This window comes from Sturnira hondurensis, unplaced genomic scaffold (assembly GCF_014824575.4).
Source record: "Sturnira hondurensis isolate 20B ecotype Veracruz unplaced genomic scaffold, ASM1482457v3 Scaffold0020787, whole genome shotgun sequence".
In the NCBI taxonomy this organism is placed as follows: domain Eukaryota; kingdom Metazoa; phylum Chordata; class Mammalia; order Chiroptera; family Phyllostomidae; genus Sturnira; species Sturnira hondurensis.
In genome coordinates, this window is record NW_028093418.1 from 4,904,619 (window position 1) to 4,921,906 (window position 17,288).

The 17,288-nt window shown below is 54.3% G+C and overlaps 2 protein-coding genes across 2 annotated transcripts; both read right to left on the reverse strand.

Annotated features, from left to right (window-relative positions):
* Positions 1-902: 902 nt before the first annotated feature.
* LOC118976148 (putative serine protease 45) lies at positions 903-11,007 on the reverse strand. The gene is made up of 7 exons (XM_037030473.1): positions 10,952-11,007; positions 10,772-10,776; positions 7,072-7,098; positions 3,375-3,522; positions 2,689-2,963; positions 1,718-1,881; positions 903-1,385 (listed from the first exon to the last, which is right to left on the reverse strand). Exons 1-7 carry the CDS (start codon positions 11,005-11,007, stop codon positions 1,152-1,154), a joined length of 909 nt encoding a protein of 302 aa, XP_036886368.1. The 3' UTR covers positions 903-1,151.
* Positions 11,008-13,552: 2,545 nt separating this feature from the next.
* Positions 13,553-17,288, reverse strand: LOC118976149 (serine protease 44-like). Its single transcript, XM_037030474.1, has 5 exons — positions 16,952-17,288; positions 16,495-16,651; positions 15,613-15,878; positions 14,550-14,704; positions 13,553-13,789 (listed from the first exon to the last, which is right to left on the reverse strand). The coding sequence occupies exons 1-5, from the start codon at positions 17,286-17,288 to the stop codon at positions 13,553-13,555; spliced, it is 1,152 nt and encodes a 383-aa protein (XP_036886369.1).

Consider the following 17,288-nt stretch of genomic DNA (forward strand, 5'->3'; position numbering starts at 1 on the left):
TAACTCTCTACCATTGGGTGGATATGGGTTTTAAAGATCAGTGACATCTACTTTTAGCAACAGGGGAAACTCATTCTCATATACGATTGGGTGTGACGGTGAAGGGGTTCCATTCTGGGGACAGGTGAATTGGATAGTGTCCATCCGAAATGACTAAATGTGTGCTTCCTTGGACTGTGCCCCCTCCACACCCTGTGCTGGCGGGAGAGCGTTCCAGATGGCCGCTCTGCTGACCAGTCAGGGACAGTCTAGAAAGCATGCTGGTTGCACAACCTCTGTCCTCCGGCACAGAACGCAGACAGCCCGGTAAAATCACGCACCACTCTCGGTACTGACACAGGTTTTCGACGCATCTAATTTCCTTAAATGTAGGTTATTAATAATACATATGAAATCATTTATCTAAAATCATGAAGAGAGATTATTGAAGGATGCTTCCCATGATGACTTCTGGTCAGGGAACAGCCTCGTGGAGGGGTGGGTGAGCGGGGAAATCTTTACCTGTATGTCTGATTTTTTTTAAGTAAATCACAGGAATGTATTCAGATATCGATTATAATTTTTTAAATGTAATGAAAAATGCAGCTGTGAACATGTCATAGTTTTGTAGTCAATATTTTTAAATGCCATTGAAAAAGTCAAAGCTGTTTGGAGCACTGTACGTGGGTCCTCCCAGCTATCCGCTCACAGCAAGTTTTCCAGCTGCCTCCGTACAGCATGCCCACTTCACAGATGGGGAAACTGAGGCCTCGAGCCCTCCCCCTCTGCTCCAGCACTGCTGATGTAGCAAGACCATCAGCTGCCCCTCTGGGGAATCACGTGGTACAATTAATTTCAGCAGACCCTGCCCTCCCAGCCACACCCAAGCACCAGGGCCACCCAGAAAAGAGAACAGAACAAGCTCACATTTGCACAAATTTAATCCCTGCAGTTCTGGGCCCCATTGCCAGACCCCTTCCAGGACACACTTCCCTTCTCCTGGCCTGCCAAGGCCTAGTCATCCACCACAGCTCTCCCTACTGGGATTAGGTCTCCCAGTGGTCGCTCTGTCCCCACCTTGACTCTTGTTGAATATGGACACATAGTCTTGGTCTGACCTTGATCTGGCCCCATTCAGCAGAGGCGGAGCAGGAGGAAGAAGGGAGGAGAGATCAGGGGCCTGTTTGGGGCTGCAGCAGCCAGGGCAGGAGGAGAAGCCTGATGGAGGTGTAGGGGCCTGAGGGAGCCCTGTTGCTCAGGTGATTCCTTATCCACCTGCTGTATTTGGTGACGCGTGTGTACACCCCTGGATTCTGTGCTTTGGCGCAGGCCTTTTCCCAGGACAACACCCCGGCCAGAATCCACCTGTCCTCAACTTCACAAGCCAGTGGGCCTCCGGAGTCCCCCTAGGCAAAGACAGAGGAGTGATGGAGGCTGTGGGCCCAGCTGGGACCCAGGGACCCAGGGACCCAGACTGCCCATGCTGTCCATTCTGCTTGGAAAATTTCTTCACTCCTTCAGGACCCTGCTACCTAGGGTCCTCCTTCAGCCTGGTAGTTGGGGACCCCGTTGCAGAATATTAGGAAAATCAAAGTTACAGGAAGAAAGATGGGAGCAGAGCACTGCCGAGTGATGCTGACAAGGAGGGAGGCCAAGCAGACCCCTCCCCGGGGCACTTCCCCCGACCTGGGCAGCGCTCTCAACAGAAGGAGAGCTCCTCAGCCTCCCTGAAACTCACATAGCACAGGTTTTCTCCGTAATTGGTGGCACAGACCATGTCCCCCAAGACAAGGGGGACAACGCGGGGGATGATGGACTTCTTGCGGTAAATCTGGTCACACCTCTTGTTGTCCATGATAAACACCTCGGCCTCCTGCAGCTCTGGGGTCAGTGTGGAGTTGGCTGTGGGGGGGCCCAGTGGGGGGGAATGAGCCCTTTGCTCCACTCCGCCCGGCCTTTCCCGATGACCTGTCACCTCTCTCCCGGTGACTCAGCCAGGCTGGGCCCCTTCACGCCACCTTGTTCTCCTGCCTGGGCCCCTTCCGCTGCCCTGAGAACCAGGTCTGACCAGCCCCTCACCCCTCAAGGCTGCATTTCAGGGTCCCTTTCTCTGGAAAGCTTGGGCTTCTGGACCAAGTAGGCCACAATCCGACTGCCACGCCACTGTGGGCGCAGTGGGGTCCCAGCACACATCACTGTGGTCTGGTCTGAGCACTGCGCTGGCCGTGCCCTGTGCCACCTGAATCAAACTCGCTGTCCCCACAGGCATCTCAGGCAGACCCTCTGCCCAGCGCGCATCCCAGATCCCTCTCGGCCGCAGCCCAAGGTTGCCTGGCCATGACTTTCCCTGTCAGCCTGTGCCCCCTCCACACTCAGAGATGAGCTCCCTACAGGCAGGGCCTGTGTTCCCAGTGCTGAGGGTTCAGCATGGGGCAGATGCTTGAAGTTCAAGTGAGCAAATGGGTAAGCGGGTGAATTTGTGGCTCCCTGGCTCTGAGCTTCTATGAGGTGAACGATCTTGCCCAGTCCAGGCACAGCTGGGCCCGGATAAGGTGCCCACAGCCATAGGCCATGGTTCCCACGTGAGGGGTGGTCCTAACCCATCCCAGAACCAGGGTCCCCAGAGCTTCCTGAGAGGCAACGTGGTGTGGGGGCACCCCTCAGGCAAGGTCCCAGAGGAACTGACCAGACCCACCCCCTCCTGCTCACCTGAGAAACGCTGCTTAGCCTGGCTCCAGCCAGTCACCCAGCACTGTGTCCCAACCTTCAGGTTGTAGGTGGGCTCGGGGAGACAAATGGGCTGCACGTACTTGTTGAAGATGGCGGGGGTGTGAAGCCGGAGAAGGGCAACGTCACCCATGGTGAAGGTCCGGCCCCAGTACTTGGGGTGCATGATGATGTCCCTCACGGGGATGGAGACAGCCTTCCAGGGGCTCAAGGGCTTCAGCTGGGAGGTGCCGAGAAGCACCGAGTACTCCTTGGTGCTACAGGGGACACAGAGCCCCACCTGGTAGATGGCAGGGCCCGAGCAGCACCATGCCCCAACCTCCAAGGACCAACCCCTCCCCTAGGTGTGACTGCCTCCCTGTTCATCATTTGAGTTGGTGCAAGGTGGCCTGGTCTGCATGTGGTGTACGTAGGTGCTGGTCTACATGTGTGCTTTCACGTGTGAGGGGTTCGAGGTTCCATACTGAGTTTGTCTGTTGCCCTGTTTAGGATACGGTCTTTGCTGCTTGGAGCTCCCGGCCCCCTGTATCTCCTGAGCCTGCCTCCCCTGTTCCGAGCAGCCCTTTCCACTCCCCACTCTCACGTTGCCTCGAGGAGGAAACAAGGAAGCTGGGCCAGACCTGTCCCAGCCCTGGGTCCCAGGCCCTGGAGCCGTGGGCCCCACTCACCCTTGGATGCAGTGGGCTGCAGTCACCACCCACTCACGGCCAATGAGGGCCCCTCCACACACGTGCTCACTTTCCAGGCGGAGGCTCACTTCCCAGGGCCAATGGCGGGTCACGTCCAAATCCTTCGGCCACCAAGGTTTGCCACAAGCTTCAGGGACAAGTGTACCAAGGAGACACAGTGACCACACAGAGGAGGACAAGAATGACTGAGACCAAGGTGCCCCTGAGGCAGCCTGCACAAGGCTGTGAACTGGGGGACCTATTCGCATTTCAGTGACGGACAGAGAAGGGCAGGGGCCTAGCCAAAGGCACTGAGCTCGGCAGAAAATGACAGTAGAAGAAGCAAAATGTATCAAGACAGAGACATCAAAGGAGGAAAGAAAAAGAGATCCCGAGACACGCTGGGCGCAATCAGCACAGAATCTCAAAACAGGCGAGGTGCAGAGAAGCCCCAGAATGAGAAGTGCATTTTCTTGTGCCTAGCGTAAGAAATGTGCTAAATGGCTCCGAGGCTGCTGCATCTCTCAGGTGCCCACTCTGCTCAGAGCAAAGACAAGCTCCAGGCGGCTGATCCTGCCCGACCATTCAAGAAAGAACCCAGCCTGGGCCCCGCCCCAGCCCCCACAGCTTACACTCTCCATGTGCACACAGTTCCAACAGTCAGGTTGTACGACTCCATGAATGGACATAGATGCACATATTGTAAATAAAATATTAACCAACATCATATTTTTATAAAATAATGCACTATGATAGCATAGAGATTGTCCCAGGAGTGCAAGGGTGGACCCACAAGCGGGAAGCTCTCAGTGGATTCTCCGCAGAAAGATCCTGTGCTTTTCTCAATACACCCCAAAAAGGGCATTGGAAAAATTCAACAGATATTTATAACTAAACACACATACACATACACACACACACACACATAAACCTCTTACCTAGCAAACTAAGGAGAGAAGTCACTGACTTTATAAAAATTATATGCCACAAAGCTACCTCAAACATCACGAAACCCTGAGGAGGAGGCAGAAAGAACCTACTTAAATGCCAGACATCGGGAACAGTAGGACCCCTTGAGGGGAGGGCACCAGGGACCCCCGGGTGCTGCTCCTGCTCCGCTCTCCAGGCTGGTGACTGCACAGGTGTGTTCACTGTGTGATTTATGACATGTGCACTTCTTGCATATATATATATATAATACTTTAACAGCTTGCTTTTAAAGTCAGTAATATTTCCCTAGCCCAGCACAACCAATAGAAAACATATTCAAAACCAGGAAACATTTTCAATAGCAAAGATGTACAAAATACCAAGGAATTAACTTATCCAACACTACACGAGATTTCTGCGGTGCTCCGTTTATAAGCCCCGCCCTCGAATCAAGGGCTCTGAAAACGACTGGCATAAACGCAGAAACGTCCATTGCTCTTAAGCAGATCAACTAAATATTTCAGATGTAATTTTGAGACAAGCTGAGCCTCTCTTAAGATGGATGGGGATGTTCTTCCGATATTCTTTAAGTCTCTCCTCGGTAAAATTAGTTTCTCTGCAGGCCCTCCCCGAGCCAGTCTGTCTGCACCTCCGCTGGTCTGCGCCTGCGCACACGGGGACCCAGGCTGGGAGCCTGGGGAACAAGGAGGCCCACTGTGCGCCTGCGTGAAGAAACCCAGCGCTGTGTCAGCTTCACCCTAGCAGCCGTTGGGGAGCCACGCTCACTGTTAGTGGGGGCTCGCACGGTGCAGGGAGCTCCCTCCCTCCTTCCCTTCCCCTTGTGTCCAGTAAACTTCCTTTCAAGTTGTTTTCATCTCTGCTCTTGATTTCTATCTTGGGAGGAAGGGCAAGACCCCCTTTGCTGGTGACAATTTTTCCCCAACCTAATTCTATAAAGTCACTTTCCAAGTTAGAATTGTTAAGAAATTGGATAAACTTACTCTAAAATTGAAATAGAAAAGCAAGGTTTCCTGAACAGCTCAGACTTTGAAAAAAATAGATCAAAGAAGGGACAATTATCCCAGAAGCTATTAAGACACCCATCAGAGCCGTACTAGCAAAAACAGCGTGGCACTGACCGGGACAGACTAATGGGGCAAAGGAAGAGAATAGTGAACGGAAGAAATTGTTCCATGGACTACACAGACTTATTGTGAAGACAGGAGCCGCCACCATCGGCGGGTGGAGGACGGCTTCCCAAGTATACGGTCCCGGGAAATGAGCTCGCTCTAGAAGAAACAAGAAAAACAAAACTGGATTCCTCTCTACCGGCACTGGAAGGCCTAATCACAAATGGTCAAACTGTAGAGTTCACAGCAGCCCACGCCGTGTGGGGTGGGACAGGACCCCTAAAACAAACCGTCACAGCACACACCATAAAGCACTCAACCCAGGGCGACATAGAACAAAGGCTTTCTGGCCCCACAAGCAAAATCAGCAAGCAGACAGGTGACAGGTGAGAAGGCAATATTTGCGACGTCTCAGATCAGTAGGAGACTTTCATTAGGAATCTACAAGAAGATCAACAAGGGAAAAGAACAGACAATATAAAAAACATAGGGACCAGCAATTTATTACCAGAAGAAACTCAGTAGGCCAATAATGGCACATCAAGACGTGCTCAAACTCATCAGCAATGAGTAAAATGCCGATTAAATCAAGAAGTCCTCTTGTTTTAACCTATTACATTCGCAAAAAAAGTACAAAAGCCAGACTGTATCAAAGGTTGGCAGACCCGCAGCAACGTGCACACCTCCACAAACTGCAGGTAGGAATGCGGGGCCTGACCAGGCTGAAGTATGGACAAGGAACAGAAGTGTGGCCTGGACGCCCCCTTTTGAAGTTGGTCAGCGCACTGTGGCCATCTGAGAGGATGTTCTCAGAAAATACACACCAACATATTCAGAGATAAAGAACCGTGTCGTGTGTTCCCGTAACTGATCCTGAAAAAAAGGTTTGGTGTACGTGTGTTCTTTGTACTGTTTGTTTTTTCGGTGTTTTGTAAGCTTCAAATCATTGCCAAATACACTGTTGTGTGTTTTTTTAAAACGGGGTTGAATGAAAAGAGTGAGAAACAGAAAGAGACCCACAGCACATGCCGTCTGTGTCCCCTAAAAACACGTGCACACAAAACTGCAGTGTGCATTTTCAGAGAAACACACCAAGAGAAAGATGCGCATGGAGCAGGTAAGGAAGGTTGGAAAGAGGGCAGAGAGAGGGATGGCAGTGGAACAGGGACATAGCAGGGATGACTAACTCAGTCAGTCAAACATCTCACAACAAATCAGGGTGCACCCATGACCACGGAGGCCCCTGAACGAGCAAAGCAAACCCACCCTCCACCCTGGAGGTCTAAGGATAAAGACAGGGAGACCCAGAAGTGCCGGGCTCTGCAGGTGCTCCTTTGCAAAGAAACAGTTTGGAGCCCAAAGGTTTTCTGTGTAGAAAAGGGTCACAACCCCTGATGGGACACAGCCTGGGCTGAGTTCAAAGAGGCTCCACATGCCATGGGTGGCCCAGCTGCCCTCTCCCCCACGCTTTTGGGTCTGCATGTCCTGGCAGCCTCGGGCTCTCCTTCAGAAAGCAGACGCTTTACACGAAATTTCTGCTCCCTGCAGACCCAGAAGCACCCCCCCCAGGGGACCCTCTTCAGAGCGTACCCTCCCAGGAACCGAGGGAACCTGCATCAGGGGCTCGCCCTACCCACCTGGCTTGGTGTCATCTTCTTCGTAACCTGGAGGAGAAAAGGGGGACCGAGATGAAGCGAGAGGTCACAACAGGATGACAGTGAAGAGGTGCACTGTCATTAATTAGCTCATTTATTCATTCGCCAAATACTTTCCTTTTTAAAATTTTTTTTAAAATATATTTATTTATTTTTATTTTTTATTTTTACTTTTATTTTTTTAAGATTTTATTTATTTATTTTTAGAGAGAGGGGATGGGAGGGAGAAAGAGAGGGGGAGAAACATCAATGTGTGGTTGTCTTTTGCACGCCTCCTATTGGGGACCTGGCCTGCAACCCAGGCATGTGCCCTGACTGGGAGTTGAACCCGTGACCCTTTGGTTCGAAGGTTGGCACTCAATCCACTAAGCCATACCAGCCAGAGCATCATTCACCAAATACTTTCTAATCTCCAGCTCTGTGCCCAGCCTGGAGCCCAGAGCTGGCGAGGTATCAGACAGACGCATGCTGTGTGTGCCCTGGAGGAGCGTGCTGGCCAGCAGGGGACACCGAAGCAAACACAATCACTGGCATGAGATCAGTGCAGGGACCAGGCCACAGAGGTCAGGTGAGCAAAGAAGATGTAGTGGAAATAGGGGTTATTGTGCCAAGGCTTCAAAATGAGACGGTACAACAAAAATGAGATGTGACAGTGACATCCTTACGAAAGGAACACCTTGGTATCTGCCTGAGGATTGCAGAATAAAGGTCAAGACCTGTGATGGCAAGAAATGAAACCAGGAAAGCAGAGTCAGGGACAGGGGCGGCCAGGGGACAGGTGACGTGGTCAGGCTTATATTGTGAAGGCAGCAAGGAGAATGGACAGGAAGGTGACAAGACCGAAGGCAGGGAGATCCCACAGGAGGCTCTGCAGAAACCGGGCAAGAAACTCGGAGGTCGGAACGAGGAAGCAGCAGTGAGAACAAACATTGTGAGCTGGAGGTGGGACTTGGGGAGATGAATGAGCCTACGGTGTCCCTCTGCCCCATTTTTTAAAAATATTTTATTTTTTGCTCTGGCTGGTGTAGCTCAGTGGATTGAGCACAGGCCTGCAAACCAGTGGATCACGGTTCAATTCCCAGTCAGGGCACATGCCTGGGTTGCAGGCCGGTTCCCTGCAGGCCAACTCCCAGTAGGGGACGCACGAAAGGCAACCATACATTGATGTTTCTCTCCCTCTCTCCTTCCCCTCTAAAGATACATAAGTAAAAAAAATATTTAAAAAAATATTTTATATTTTTATTTTTAGATAGAGGGGAAGGGAAGGAGAAAGAGTGGGAGAGAAACATCAATGTGTGGTTGCCTCTCATGTGTCCCCTCCTGGGGACCTGGTCTGCAACTCAGGCATGTGTCCTGACTGGGAATTGAACCAGCGACCCTCTGCTTCACAGGCCCATGCTCAATCCACTGAGCTATGCCAGCCAGGGATTGCCCCATTTTTTTAATCCTCACCGAAGAACATGTTTTCATTGCTTTTTGAGAGAAAGGAAGGGAGAGAGAGAAACATCCATGCAAAAGAGAAGCGCCGATTGGTTGCCTCCCAGATGCACCCAGACACACAACCTAGGTATGTGCCTGACCAGGAATCAAACCCACAATCCTTTGGTCATAGGATGATGCTCTAAATAACAGAGCCACGCAGGCCAAACCTCCCCTCCCCAGTCCCGATTTTAGAGACAAGTGGCTGCTATCCACTGAGTCAGGGAACAGAGTAAGAGAACCAGTGAGCAGGAAGGCAAGGGCCTCCCAAGCAGCTGAGATGTTTCCAGGTCGTTCGGATGACGCCCGGTAGGCGGATGCACATCCGGACACGTGGGGCAGCATCACACAGATGGCAGCTCTCGGCCCAGGGCATGTGCGTCCACCCAGGCAGCACATCAGGGAGCATCAGTACGTCGGGGACGCACCAAGCACGGTGGCTGGGGCACAGGGGGCAGGGGAGTCGCCCTGCAGGAGTGCACTGGGACAGGCTGCGCCTCTCTCAGGTGGATGATGGCAAGTCCCTCCCGTGACTTTTTGAGCCCCTCCTAGAAAAGATTAAAGTGTCTCTTTGGTGCAAAAGATGAAGGGATTAAGAAGTACAGATTGTAGCTACAGAACAGTCACAGCGACGTAAAGCGCAGCACGGAGGACACAGCCAATAATACCCTGATAACTAGGTGTGGGGCCAGGTGGGTACTGGAAATACTGGGGGTGGGGGACCCTCTCTGAAGAGTACACGGTTGTCTGACCACTATGCTGTACATCTGAAACGAATACAGAGTAATACTGAATGGAGACTGCAATGGAAAAATAAAATTAATAAAATTAAACCTTCTTCTCTTCAGGCCCTCCCCAAACCAAGTGTCTGCATCTGCGCCAGTCAATGCCAGCCCACAGTAGGAACCCGGGGAACAGAGAGACCCACTGTGCGCCCACGTGAAGGAACCCAGTGCTGTATCAGCCCGACCCCAGAGCGGCTGGAGCTGGCCCTTAGTGGGGGCTCCTTCCCCTGGTGCGCGGAGCTCCCTCCCTTCCTCCTCTCCCTCCCTCTTGTTTTCAGTCCACCTGCTTTGGAATCGGCTTCACCTTCGCCTCGGAGGGAGTGAGGGAGTCGTAAAAGGTCACGGACGGTAAGACAAGGCGCCTGCCAGGAATGGGCTGAGGATCAGTGGGAGGCACTGGGAGGAAGCACGAAGTGAACGCTGAAATGGTGAGAACTCCGGCAGGGAGGCAGAGAGACAGGGACCGCACAGAGCAAATACCAAGGGAGGGGATAAAGGTCTGTGAGCGAGGCTGACGGAGGGAGCATGCGCAGGAGGGCCCACCTGGAGCAGGAGGCTGGTCTCCGACTCTTCAAGAAGCGCCTGAGGGTGGGGTTGAGTAGTCAGGGGTCCCTAGGGGCAGGAGGGGGTCGGGGAGACAGCGGCCTGCGTCCGCTGGTGAAGGAGGCTGCGCTGGTGAGGCACACTGGGCTGGAACAGAGGGTCTGGGCAAGAGATGAACTGTGGAATGTTCTTTAAGGAGCTGGGCACCAGGAATCCGTGCGGGCCAGACCGCGAGCCTGAGTGGGGTCTGCAGGGGAGCCCCGCTGCTTAGAAGATCTAGTCTGGGGAGAGCGGGGAGCACCTGAGAGACCCGAGGGTGCTGGTGAGAGGTGGCTGGGTCTTAGCCNAGGCTGCGCTGGTGAGGCACACTGGGCTGGAACAGAGGGTCTGGGCAAGAGATGAACTGTGGAATGTTCTTTAAGGAGCTGGGCACCAGGAATCCGTGCGGGCCAGACCGCGAGCCTGAGTGGGGTCTGCAGGGGAGCCCCGCTGCCTAGAAGATCTAGTCTGGGGAGAGCGCGGAGCACCTGAGAGACCCGAGGGTGCTGGTGAGAGGTGGCTGGGTCTTAGCCCCGGTGCCCACGCCGATAGCGGAAGAGGTGGCTGACTGGCTAGGAGAACAACCAAGGGTCCCCAGGACGCTGCAGGGCCTGAGGGAGGAGGCCAGGGAGCGCAGGAGCTGGCATTCCTGGAATCTTCCAGGCCGCGGTGGAGGAGACAGGACTCTGGGGTGGGTCCAGCCCCTGCCCCCGCCTCCAGTGCGGGTGGGGGAGGGGAAAGGGTGGGAGGAGGAGAGAGTCAGGGGGGCTGGGGAGGGGAGGGGGCGGAGGCTTGGGGAAGAAGGAGGGAAAGAGCTGGCCCCTCTCTGGCCTCACCCAACTTCAGCACCAGCAGCAGCAGCAGGAGGAGGAGGCTGCGGGCAAGGCTTCCAGGCCCGGACAGCGAGGGGGCCATGAGGCCCGGGAGGCGTCACCTGGCAGCTTCAAAGACGTGAAGGCGCCTCGATGTGTAAGGGCACCGCTAGCGCACGATGGCGGCTCTACCACGTCACCTACGGATCTCCCGGCGCGAGACTGCCCGCCGGAGTGGTCGTCACGTATAATGACGACATGCGAGGGCGCCCTGGAGCCCTGCAGGGACCATGAACTCTGCCCTGCGCCCCCACCTCACGCTGGTTCCTGGAAGTTGACCTCAGAGCCCTGTATCTGAGAGTGCCTCCCTGGCTTCCGCCCCCATGAAAGGACCCCAAGCGCCTTAAATTACTGACAGTGCCCCCAGAACCTAGACAGTGAAGGCACACACAAATCCCTGGACCCGTGATGGCGCCTGGGCACCCAGACTCTGACTATACCCTTGGTGCATTGGACTTTCACAATTTATATTGATTTGAAAATCTGGAAATCCGTAGAAAGCACAGGACAGCAGTAAGGCTAGGGGATCAGGGACGATGTATTTGAAAAAGCACCATTTGAGCTGGACCTCGGATTGGGACAGAGTCTTGGGGAGTCGCTATTCCTCCTCTTCCACCAACCAGAGGGTGCAGCTTAAAGACACGCAGGCCTCAGGCTTTGACGGGGTGTTCTGCAAAGTGATGACATCTTGGAATCTGCTGGTGAGGTAGAGGTTGGGAGGTGACCGCGAAGATTCCTGTCCTGTGTCTCTTGTCCAGCGTGAAGGGTCCAGCTCTGGGGACCATATTCCCCAGCCTGGCATCTAAGGGGGTCACGTGCGTTCCCACGAAGAGGAAGTGCATACAGGTGGTGCGTGTCGCTTCCACGCCAAGACAGCCAAGAGGAGGTGGCCTTCTGGAGCCGTGTTACTGCAGGACAGTGGTTCTTAAAGCCTCGTCCCCGCAGCAGCAGCAGCAGCAGCACTGGGCAACTGGTGAGAGGTGAGCCTTCCCAGTTCCCACCCACGCCAACGGGACTGGAAAGTCTGGAAGTGGAACTAGGGGTCTGCATTTTAACGAGCCCTCCAGGGAATGCCGATGCAGGCAAAGCATGCACCCGGGGCTGAGTGGAGCCATAAGAAAGAGCAAAGCTACCTGCGGACCAAGTTATAGGAACAAGAATTGGCTTTGTTAATCCGTGACTATTCAAGTGGCTTCTTAAAGCAGCTGGATGGTTACGTATTCAGAGACTGGGTTCAATGCAAGCTCTCGGTCTCTCTACCCCAGCCTTCCTTGGGCAACACATGGAGCTGACACAGACTGCCCTCTGAAGCCCCCAGATATCTTGGGGGGAAACCTTGACCCCCTGGGAGAGCAAGGAACAGATGATTTAGAGGGAGTTGATCAGCAGTTAGACAGACGGACTCCAGGACCCTGGGCCCTGGAATGAGGATGAACTACATCCTGATACAGTGACTCTCTTGCCCTGCTGGATGGGGGAATGAACGCTGATCTTGGTAACAGTGTCGGGGGTGAGAAGAAAGTAGAAGCAGTGGAAGAGAAGGAATATTCCTCATGCCCCAGCTTTACCCTTGATCCCAGGTCCAGTTTCTCTGGATCCTCTATTCTGAGCTGCAGAAGCTGTTAAATTAGGCTACAAAGCCCCCTGCAGACCCGAGGACAACTACCACAGGGGCATAGGGAGTGGGGCCCAGCCGCCTGAAACCATCCCTAGGACTCACATCTGAGCTGCCAGGGACTCACCGCTCCCTCTCATCGTGGGTGTCCAACCCGCGGCCCACGGACTGCATGCAGCCCAGGCTGGCTGTGAATGCACCCAGTACGAAATTATATTTACTGAAAACATTCTGAGATATTTTTGTGATGATTATGTGTCACAATATATTTAATGTGTGACCCCAGACAACTCTTCTTCTTCCAGTGTGGTACAGAGACACCAAAAGGTTGGACACTCCTGGGGCTTAAAAAGAAGCCTATGTAGTTCCTACGCTAAATGGGAAACAGCTACCACAGGGAATGTTATATGCAACCCCAGCACACCCTGGGCAGCAGAGCTTCTGAGCAGCCAAGCCAGTCTCCAAACATTTATTCAACGACATCAGAAATCTCCGCGCTCCTTCACGCCTCAACGCAACTCGGGCTGAGCCTGGATGTGGCCGCCAGGACACTGAGGAAGGGGGTTCCAGGAGAGGGGATGACCCAGGAAGGCTTGCGTGGCAGAGGCTGGCCACTCACAGATGGATCTGCACTGGGGTGCGGGGAGCTTCTCCCCACCCCAGACACCTGAGTCCTGTGGAAGCCACACCCCAGCAGGGACAGGGTGACAGACACCTCCTTCACTCTCTCTGGACAGTCAGCAAGCCAACTGGCTTGACCAAGTGTCAGGTCTAAGGTGTCCACCGTGGATGCCGTCTCTTCCTTGGTAGACGTTCTCCGAGCTGTCCTTGCAGCGCCTGCTCCAGCTGGCAGGTCAGCTGGCCCTGAGCTGGGATGGCTTCACCCTCCCTCCTGGCAGGCAGAGCACAGGCAGGGTGGAGGCGGGGCCCAGGCAGGGGCCTGGGCACCAGGCAGGGTGGAGGCGGGGCCCAGGCAGGGCCACTTTCCATGGAGTCTTGCCTCTGCTCTCTGTTGTGTGGCTCTGCACGGGGTCAGTGGGTCCCAACAGGAAAGTGAGGGGAGGGTGCTGAGGAGTGGGAGGAGAGGCCTCGTAGGAGCCTCGGAGACAGGAGGGAGCGTGCTGTGGTGATCACGGGGTCACCAGGAGGCCCAGGGGCAGCCCCAGACACAGGGGAAGGATGAGGAGTCCTGCTGAGTCAAGAACAAAAGCCCGACTCATCTGATCAATGACCCAGTCCTTGTAGAAGCTAAGTTCTGTGTAAATTCCAGGATGATTTTTGCGACCACAGCCGAAGCCCCAGCTCACGATCCCCACCTGGAGCCACGTGTCATTAAATTCACAGACCAGGGGGCCCCCAGAATCTCCCTGGAGAAAGAGGAAGACACAGAGCAATGGAAGAGAACCAACAATCAGAACAGGCTGACTGCCCTGCACTGAACTGGGCAGATGGGCACGCATGGGGCTTCTCCAGGCACCCGCCTGGCCCAGGGTTCTGAGAAAGATTTAAAAGTTGAAAAAAATGTTTTAAAAAGTTGAAAATTTTTAACAAACAAAATTTGTATATATACTCAAAAAGCCGCACAGCCCTGGCTGGTGTGGTTCAGTGGATTGAGCACCAGCGTGCGAATCAAAGGGTCTCCAGTTTGATTCCCAGTCAGGGCACGTGCCTGGGCTGTAGTCCAGGTCCCTGGTAGAGGGCACAGAGAGGCAACCACATATTGATGTTTCTCTCCCTCTCTTTCTCCCTCCCTTCCCTAAAAAATAAATAAATAAAACCTTTTTAAAAAACTGTGCCCAGAAAATATTGACTATACGCAGAGAAAATGTACACATTCTGTGATAACAATAATGAATGATGTTGCCTCAGTACATCGCTAACCACAAAGGTGGATTCGGAGCATGTGACTCTATCACTGGTGTTTCCCGCCTGAACCTCCCATCCGCCCTGCCCCCTCCAGGCAGCGTCAGCCCCTCCCTCCTTGAAAACCGGTCCCCCTGAGTCCCCTTCATTGGAATGAAGGGCGAATGGAGGGGCTGGCAGGTGATGCAGGCGCTACTGCCTGTGGGCAAGGAATCTTCGAGGGGACAACCAAAATTCAGGGGCAGCCAAGGGCCATGAACTGACCTGGCAGGAATCCTTTCCTAGGGCACTGTAAGCACAGACAGCCCCTTTCTTCAGTATGTTCACCGAAGTTCGTAACAGTTGCTTTAGTATTTCATTGCATTCCGTATAGCGAATAATGCTTTGCTGGGCCTCCTGCAGCAGTTCGGGGGCGTGTTCTTTGGAATCTGTGAAGATGGTGGAGGAGTGGGTGGGTCTGCTCAGTAGGCCAGCGCTGGAGCCCCTGGCACCCGCCCTGGATTTCATTCGGTGTGTTCACATGCAGACACCCTCTTAAGGCAGTGGATATTGTCCCCACTTGACATTGGAGGAAATGAGACCCAGAGCTGACATGGGGAGAGGAGGAGGTAAGAAACCAAACCAAGACTAGAGGAGAAAAGGAAGAGCCAATCAGGACAGGAAGAGGCGGGGCCGTAAAAGCCTGGGAAATCAAAATCAAGGATCTGTGGCTCTGAGCACCATTAGTAATAGTGACAGGTGTCCTATACATCAGTGAATTATCTTTGGAGCACCATCACAGACTCTCAGACAGGAAGTGCCCTAAAGGTACCAAATCCAGCCTCTTCCCAGGGAGAGGGGGGCCTGCAACTTCAACGTGAGGCATTCCCTGCTTGCTCGCTCTCTCTCTCTCTCTCTCTCTTTGTTGGCCTCCAAACTTCTTATTTTTACTTTATTTTATTTTTAAATTATTTTATTGTTGTTCAATTACAGTTGTCAGCATGGATGGAACTGGAGAGCATTATGCTAAGTGAAATGGCCTCTTCTCACTCACAGAAAACTCCCTGAACACCAAGCCAAGCACTTCCAGTCTGAAGCAGCTCACATTAGCAGACAAATCACCGCCACTGAGCTAAAGCCCCCCTTGCTCGTCACCCAAGCCCCTAGGTCCTGACATGCTAATAGAAGTTGGCAACACCATCAAATCACTGGCTGGCAGCATCTTCTCCACTCCCCTCCCTTAGCCACTTGCTAGAAAATTGCCTCCCTGTGTCTCCCTTTAGCTCTAGGCTGACCCCGGGGCGCCAGGCAGCCTCTTCGGGGGCCAGGATCTGCTTCACAGTCTCACCTTTTTCACGCAGTTTTCCCCATCCAGTCACCCAGCACTCCGTACCAGTCTGCACCAGGAAAGCCTTTTCGGGGAAGCACACGGGCTGGATGTATGAGGAGTAATTCACAGGGAACTCGAGCAGAGCCAGAGCAATGTCATTTTCGATTATTCCAAAAGAGCTATAATCTTGGTGGATAACGATGTCTCGAACAGGGACCTTGACTGCCATCGTGGAGGTTTGCCTCAGGTGTGTGTCTCCTATCTTCACCGTGTATTCCACATGGCTGCAGAGAGAGCCTGGAGGGTCTGCATTCCCCTTCCCAGCCTGGTCCTACCTCCAATGCCAGCCATCACCCACTTCCCTCCCTCCAAACCACATCCCTTCCCTGCACCCCTGGCCGCTCTACCCATTGGTTCTCCAAGTTTGGTCCTCAGATGAGTATTAATATCACTTGGGAACTTGTCAGAAATGCAAATTCTCGGGACCCCTCCTGACCTACTGAGTCAGAAACTCTAGGGGGCAGGCAATCCGAGCTTTAACCAGCCGGTGTCTCTAGGCTCGTTAAAGTTTGAGAGGGCCCCATCCAGCCAATCTGGTCTCTCACAGCCCACTCCCCTTGAAAGTCTCTGCCCTCGGCCTGAGCCCCACAGGCTTTGTCCCCACGCCGTCTCTTCCCCTGCTTGTCACTTGGTGAAGGCTAGCCCACACTGGCTTCAAAGAAGTGGCTTTGAACCTGATTTCGGATCTTGGCTTTCCAGCCTAGGAGGGCCGGAACATTACCTCCAACCCGAAGAGGAGGGGCTGTGGTCCCCTTTTCAGATGAGAAAGAGAACGCTCAGGGAAGAGGACAGGACTGGCCCCAGGGCCCGCAGCCCGAGCTCGGGGTCTGGAACACTCACCCAAACACGCAGTGGGCTGCCGTCAGCACCCACCGACTGCCGATGAGGGAGCCTCCGCACACGTGCTCGCCGTTGATCTGCAGGCTCACCTGCCAGGGCCACTTCTTCTCGGAAGCCGGCCTTCCACCAATTATCCTCATAGTCCGATGGCCGCATGCTGGAACAGGGGAGGGAGGAAAGGGGGAAAGTAGAGCCACTGAGCGACCCCACCAGGACCAGATCGTCGTCAGAAATCCCAGCAAGGCCACGGCCCCTCCCACCCCCAGGCAGGTCTGTTTTTCCTTAGACTCCTCCAAGAACGGCCTGGCCACTCAGGTCTCAAGGGGCAGGGTTGGGTCCACTCCGAACCTCGAGGGGGAAATCGTGTGCCCGGAGACCCTCCGCGCCCAAGGCAGGGCCCATGGCCCTCAGACCCGGCCAGTTCTCTGTGGCCGGGAGGGGGGCCCAGACGCCTCACCTGAAGAAACGGTCGGTTTTCTTGCCGCTTCTGCTGCTGGGGGTGATGTCTGCGGAGCTGCCACAGCCGCATGGGAACCGGAGGCCCCCGGAGTAAACGCCACCCAATCGGGGGACTCGGAAGCCACAGGCAATTCCGGGGCCTCCGAGGGTCCGCGAACCCCTGCGGGTGGCAGCTTCCACGGGCTCGCCCTAGGGTCCTGGCGGCCGCCCTCCGAGGGGGTGGGAGAGCGTGAGGGCAGCGCAGTCCCGACCTGCGCCCTCTCCCGAACCGCGCGGGCCCCCCAGAGCAGGGGCTCAAGGAGCAGGAGCCAGAGCAGGAGGCCCAGGGATGCCAT

What these genes read in the sequence shown, in the direction of transcription:
- LOC118976148 (XM_037030473.1), bottom strand. Translation starts at nt 11,007, where the DNA reads ATGTCGTCATTATACGTGACGACCACTCCGGCGGGCAGTCTCGCGCCG. An exon ending in AGAAGATGACACCAAGCCAG is followed by an intron (nt 3,523 to 7,071) that starts GTGGGTAGGGCG and finishes TTGTCCCTGAAG; the next exon opens with CTTGTGGCAAACCTTGGTGG. An exon ending in GCAGCCCACTGCATCCAAGG is followed by an intron (nt 2,964 to 3,374) that starts GTGAGTGGGGCC and finishes TGTCCCCTGTAG; the next exon opens with CACCAAGGAGTACTCGGTGC.
- LOC118976149 (XM_037030474.1), bottom strand. Translation starts at nt 17,288, where the DNA reads ATGGCATCCCTGGGCCTCCTGCTCTGGCTCCTGCTCCTTGAGCCCCTG. An exon ending in GCAGCCCACTGCGTGTTTGG is followed by an intron (nt 15,879 to 16,494) that starts GTGAGTGTTCCA and finishes CTCTCTCTGCAG; the next exon opens with CCATGTGGAATACACGGTGA. An exon ending in TAGGAAAGGATTCCTGCCAG is followed by an intron (nt 13,790 to 14,549) that starts GTCAGTTCATGG and finishes CTCTTTCTCCAG; the next exon opens with GGAGATTCTGGGGGCCCCCT.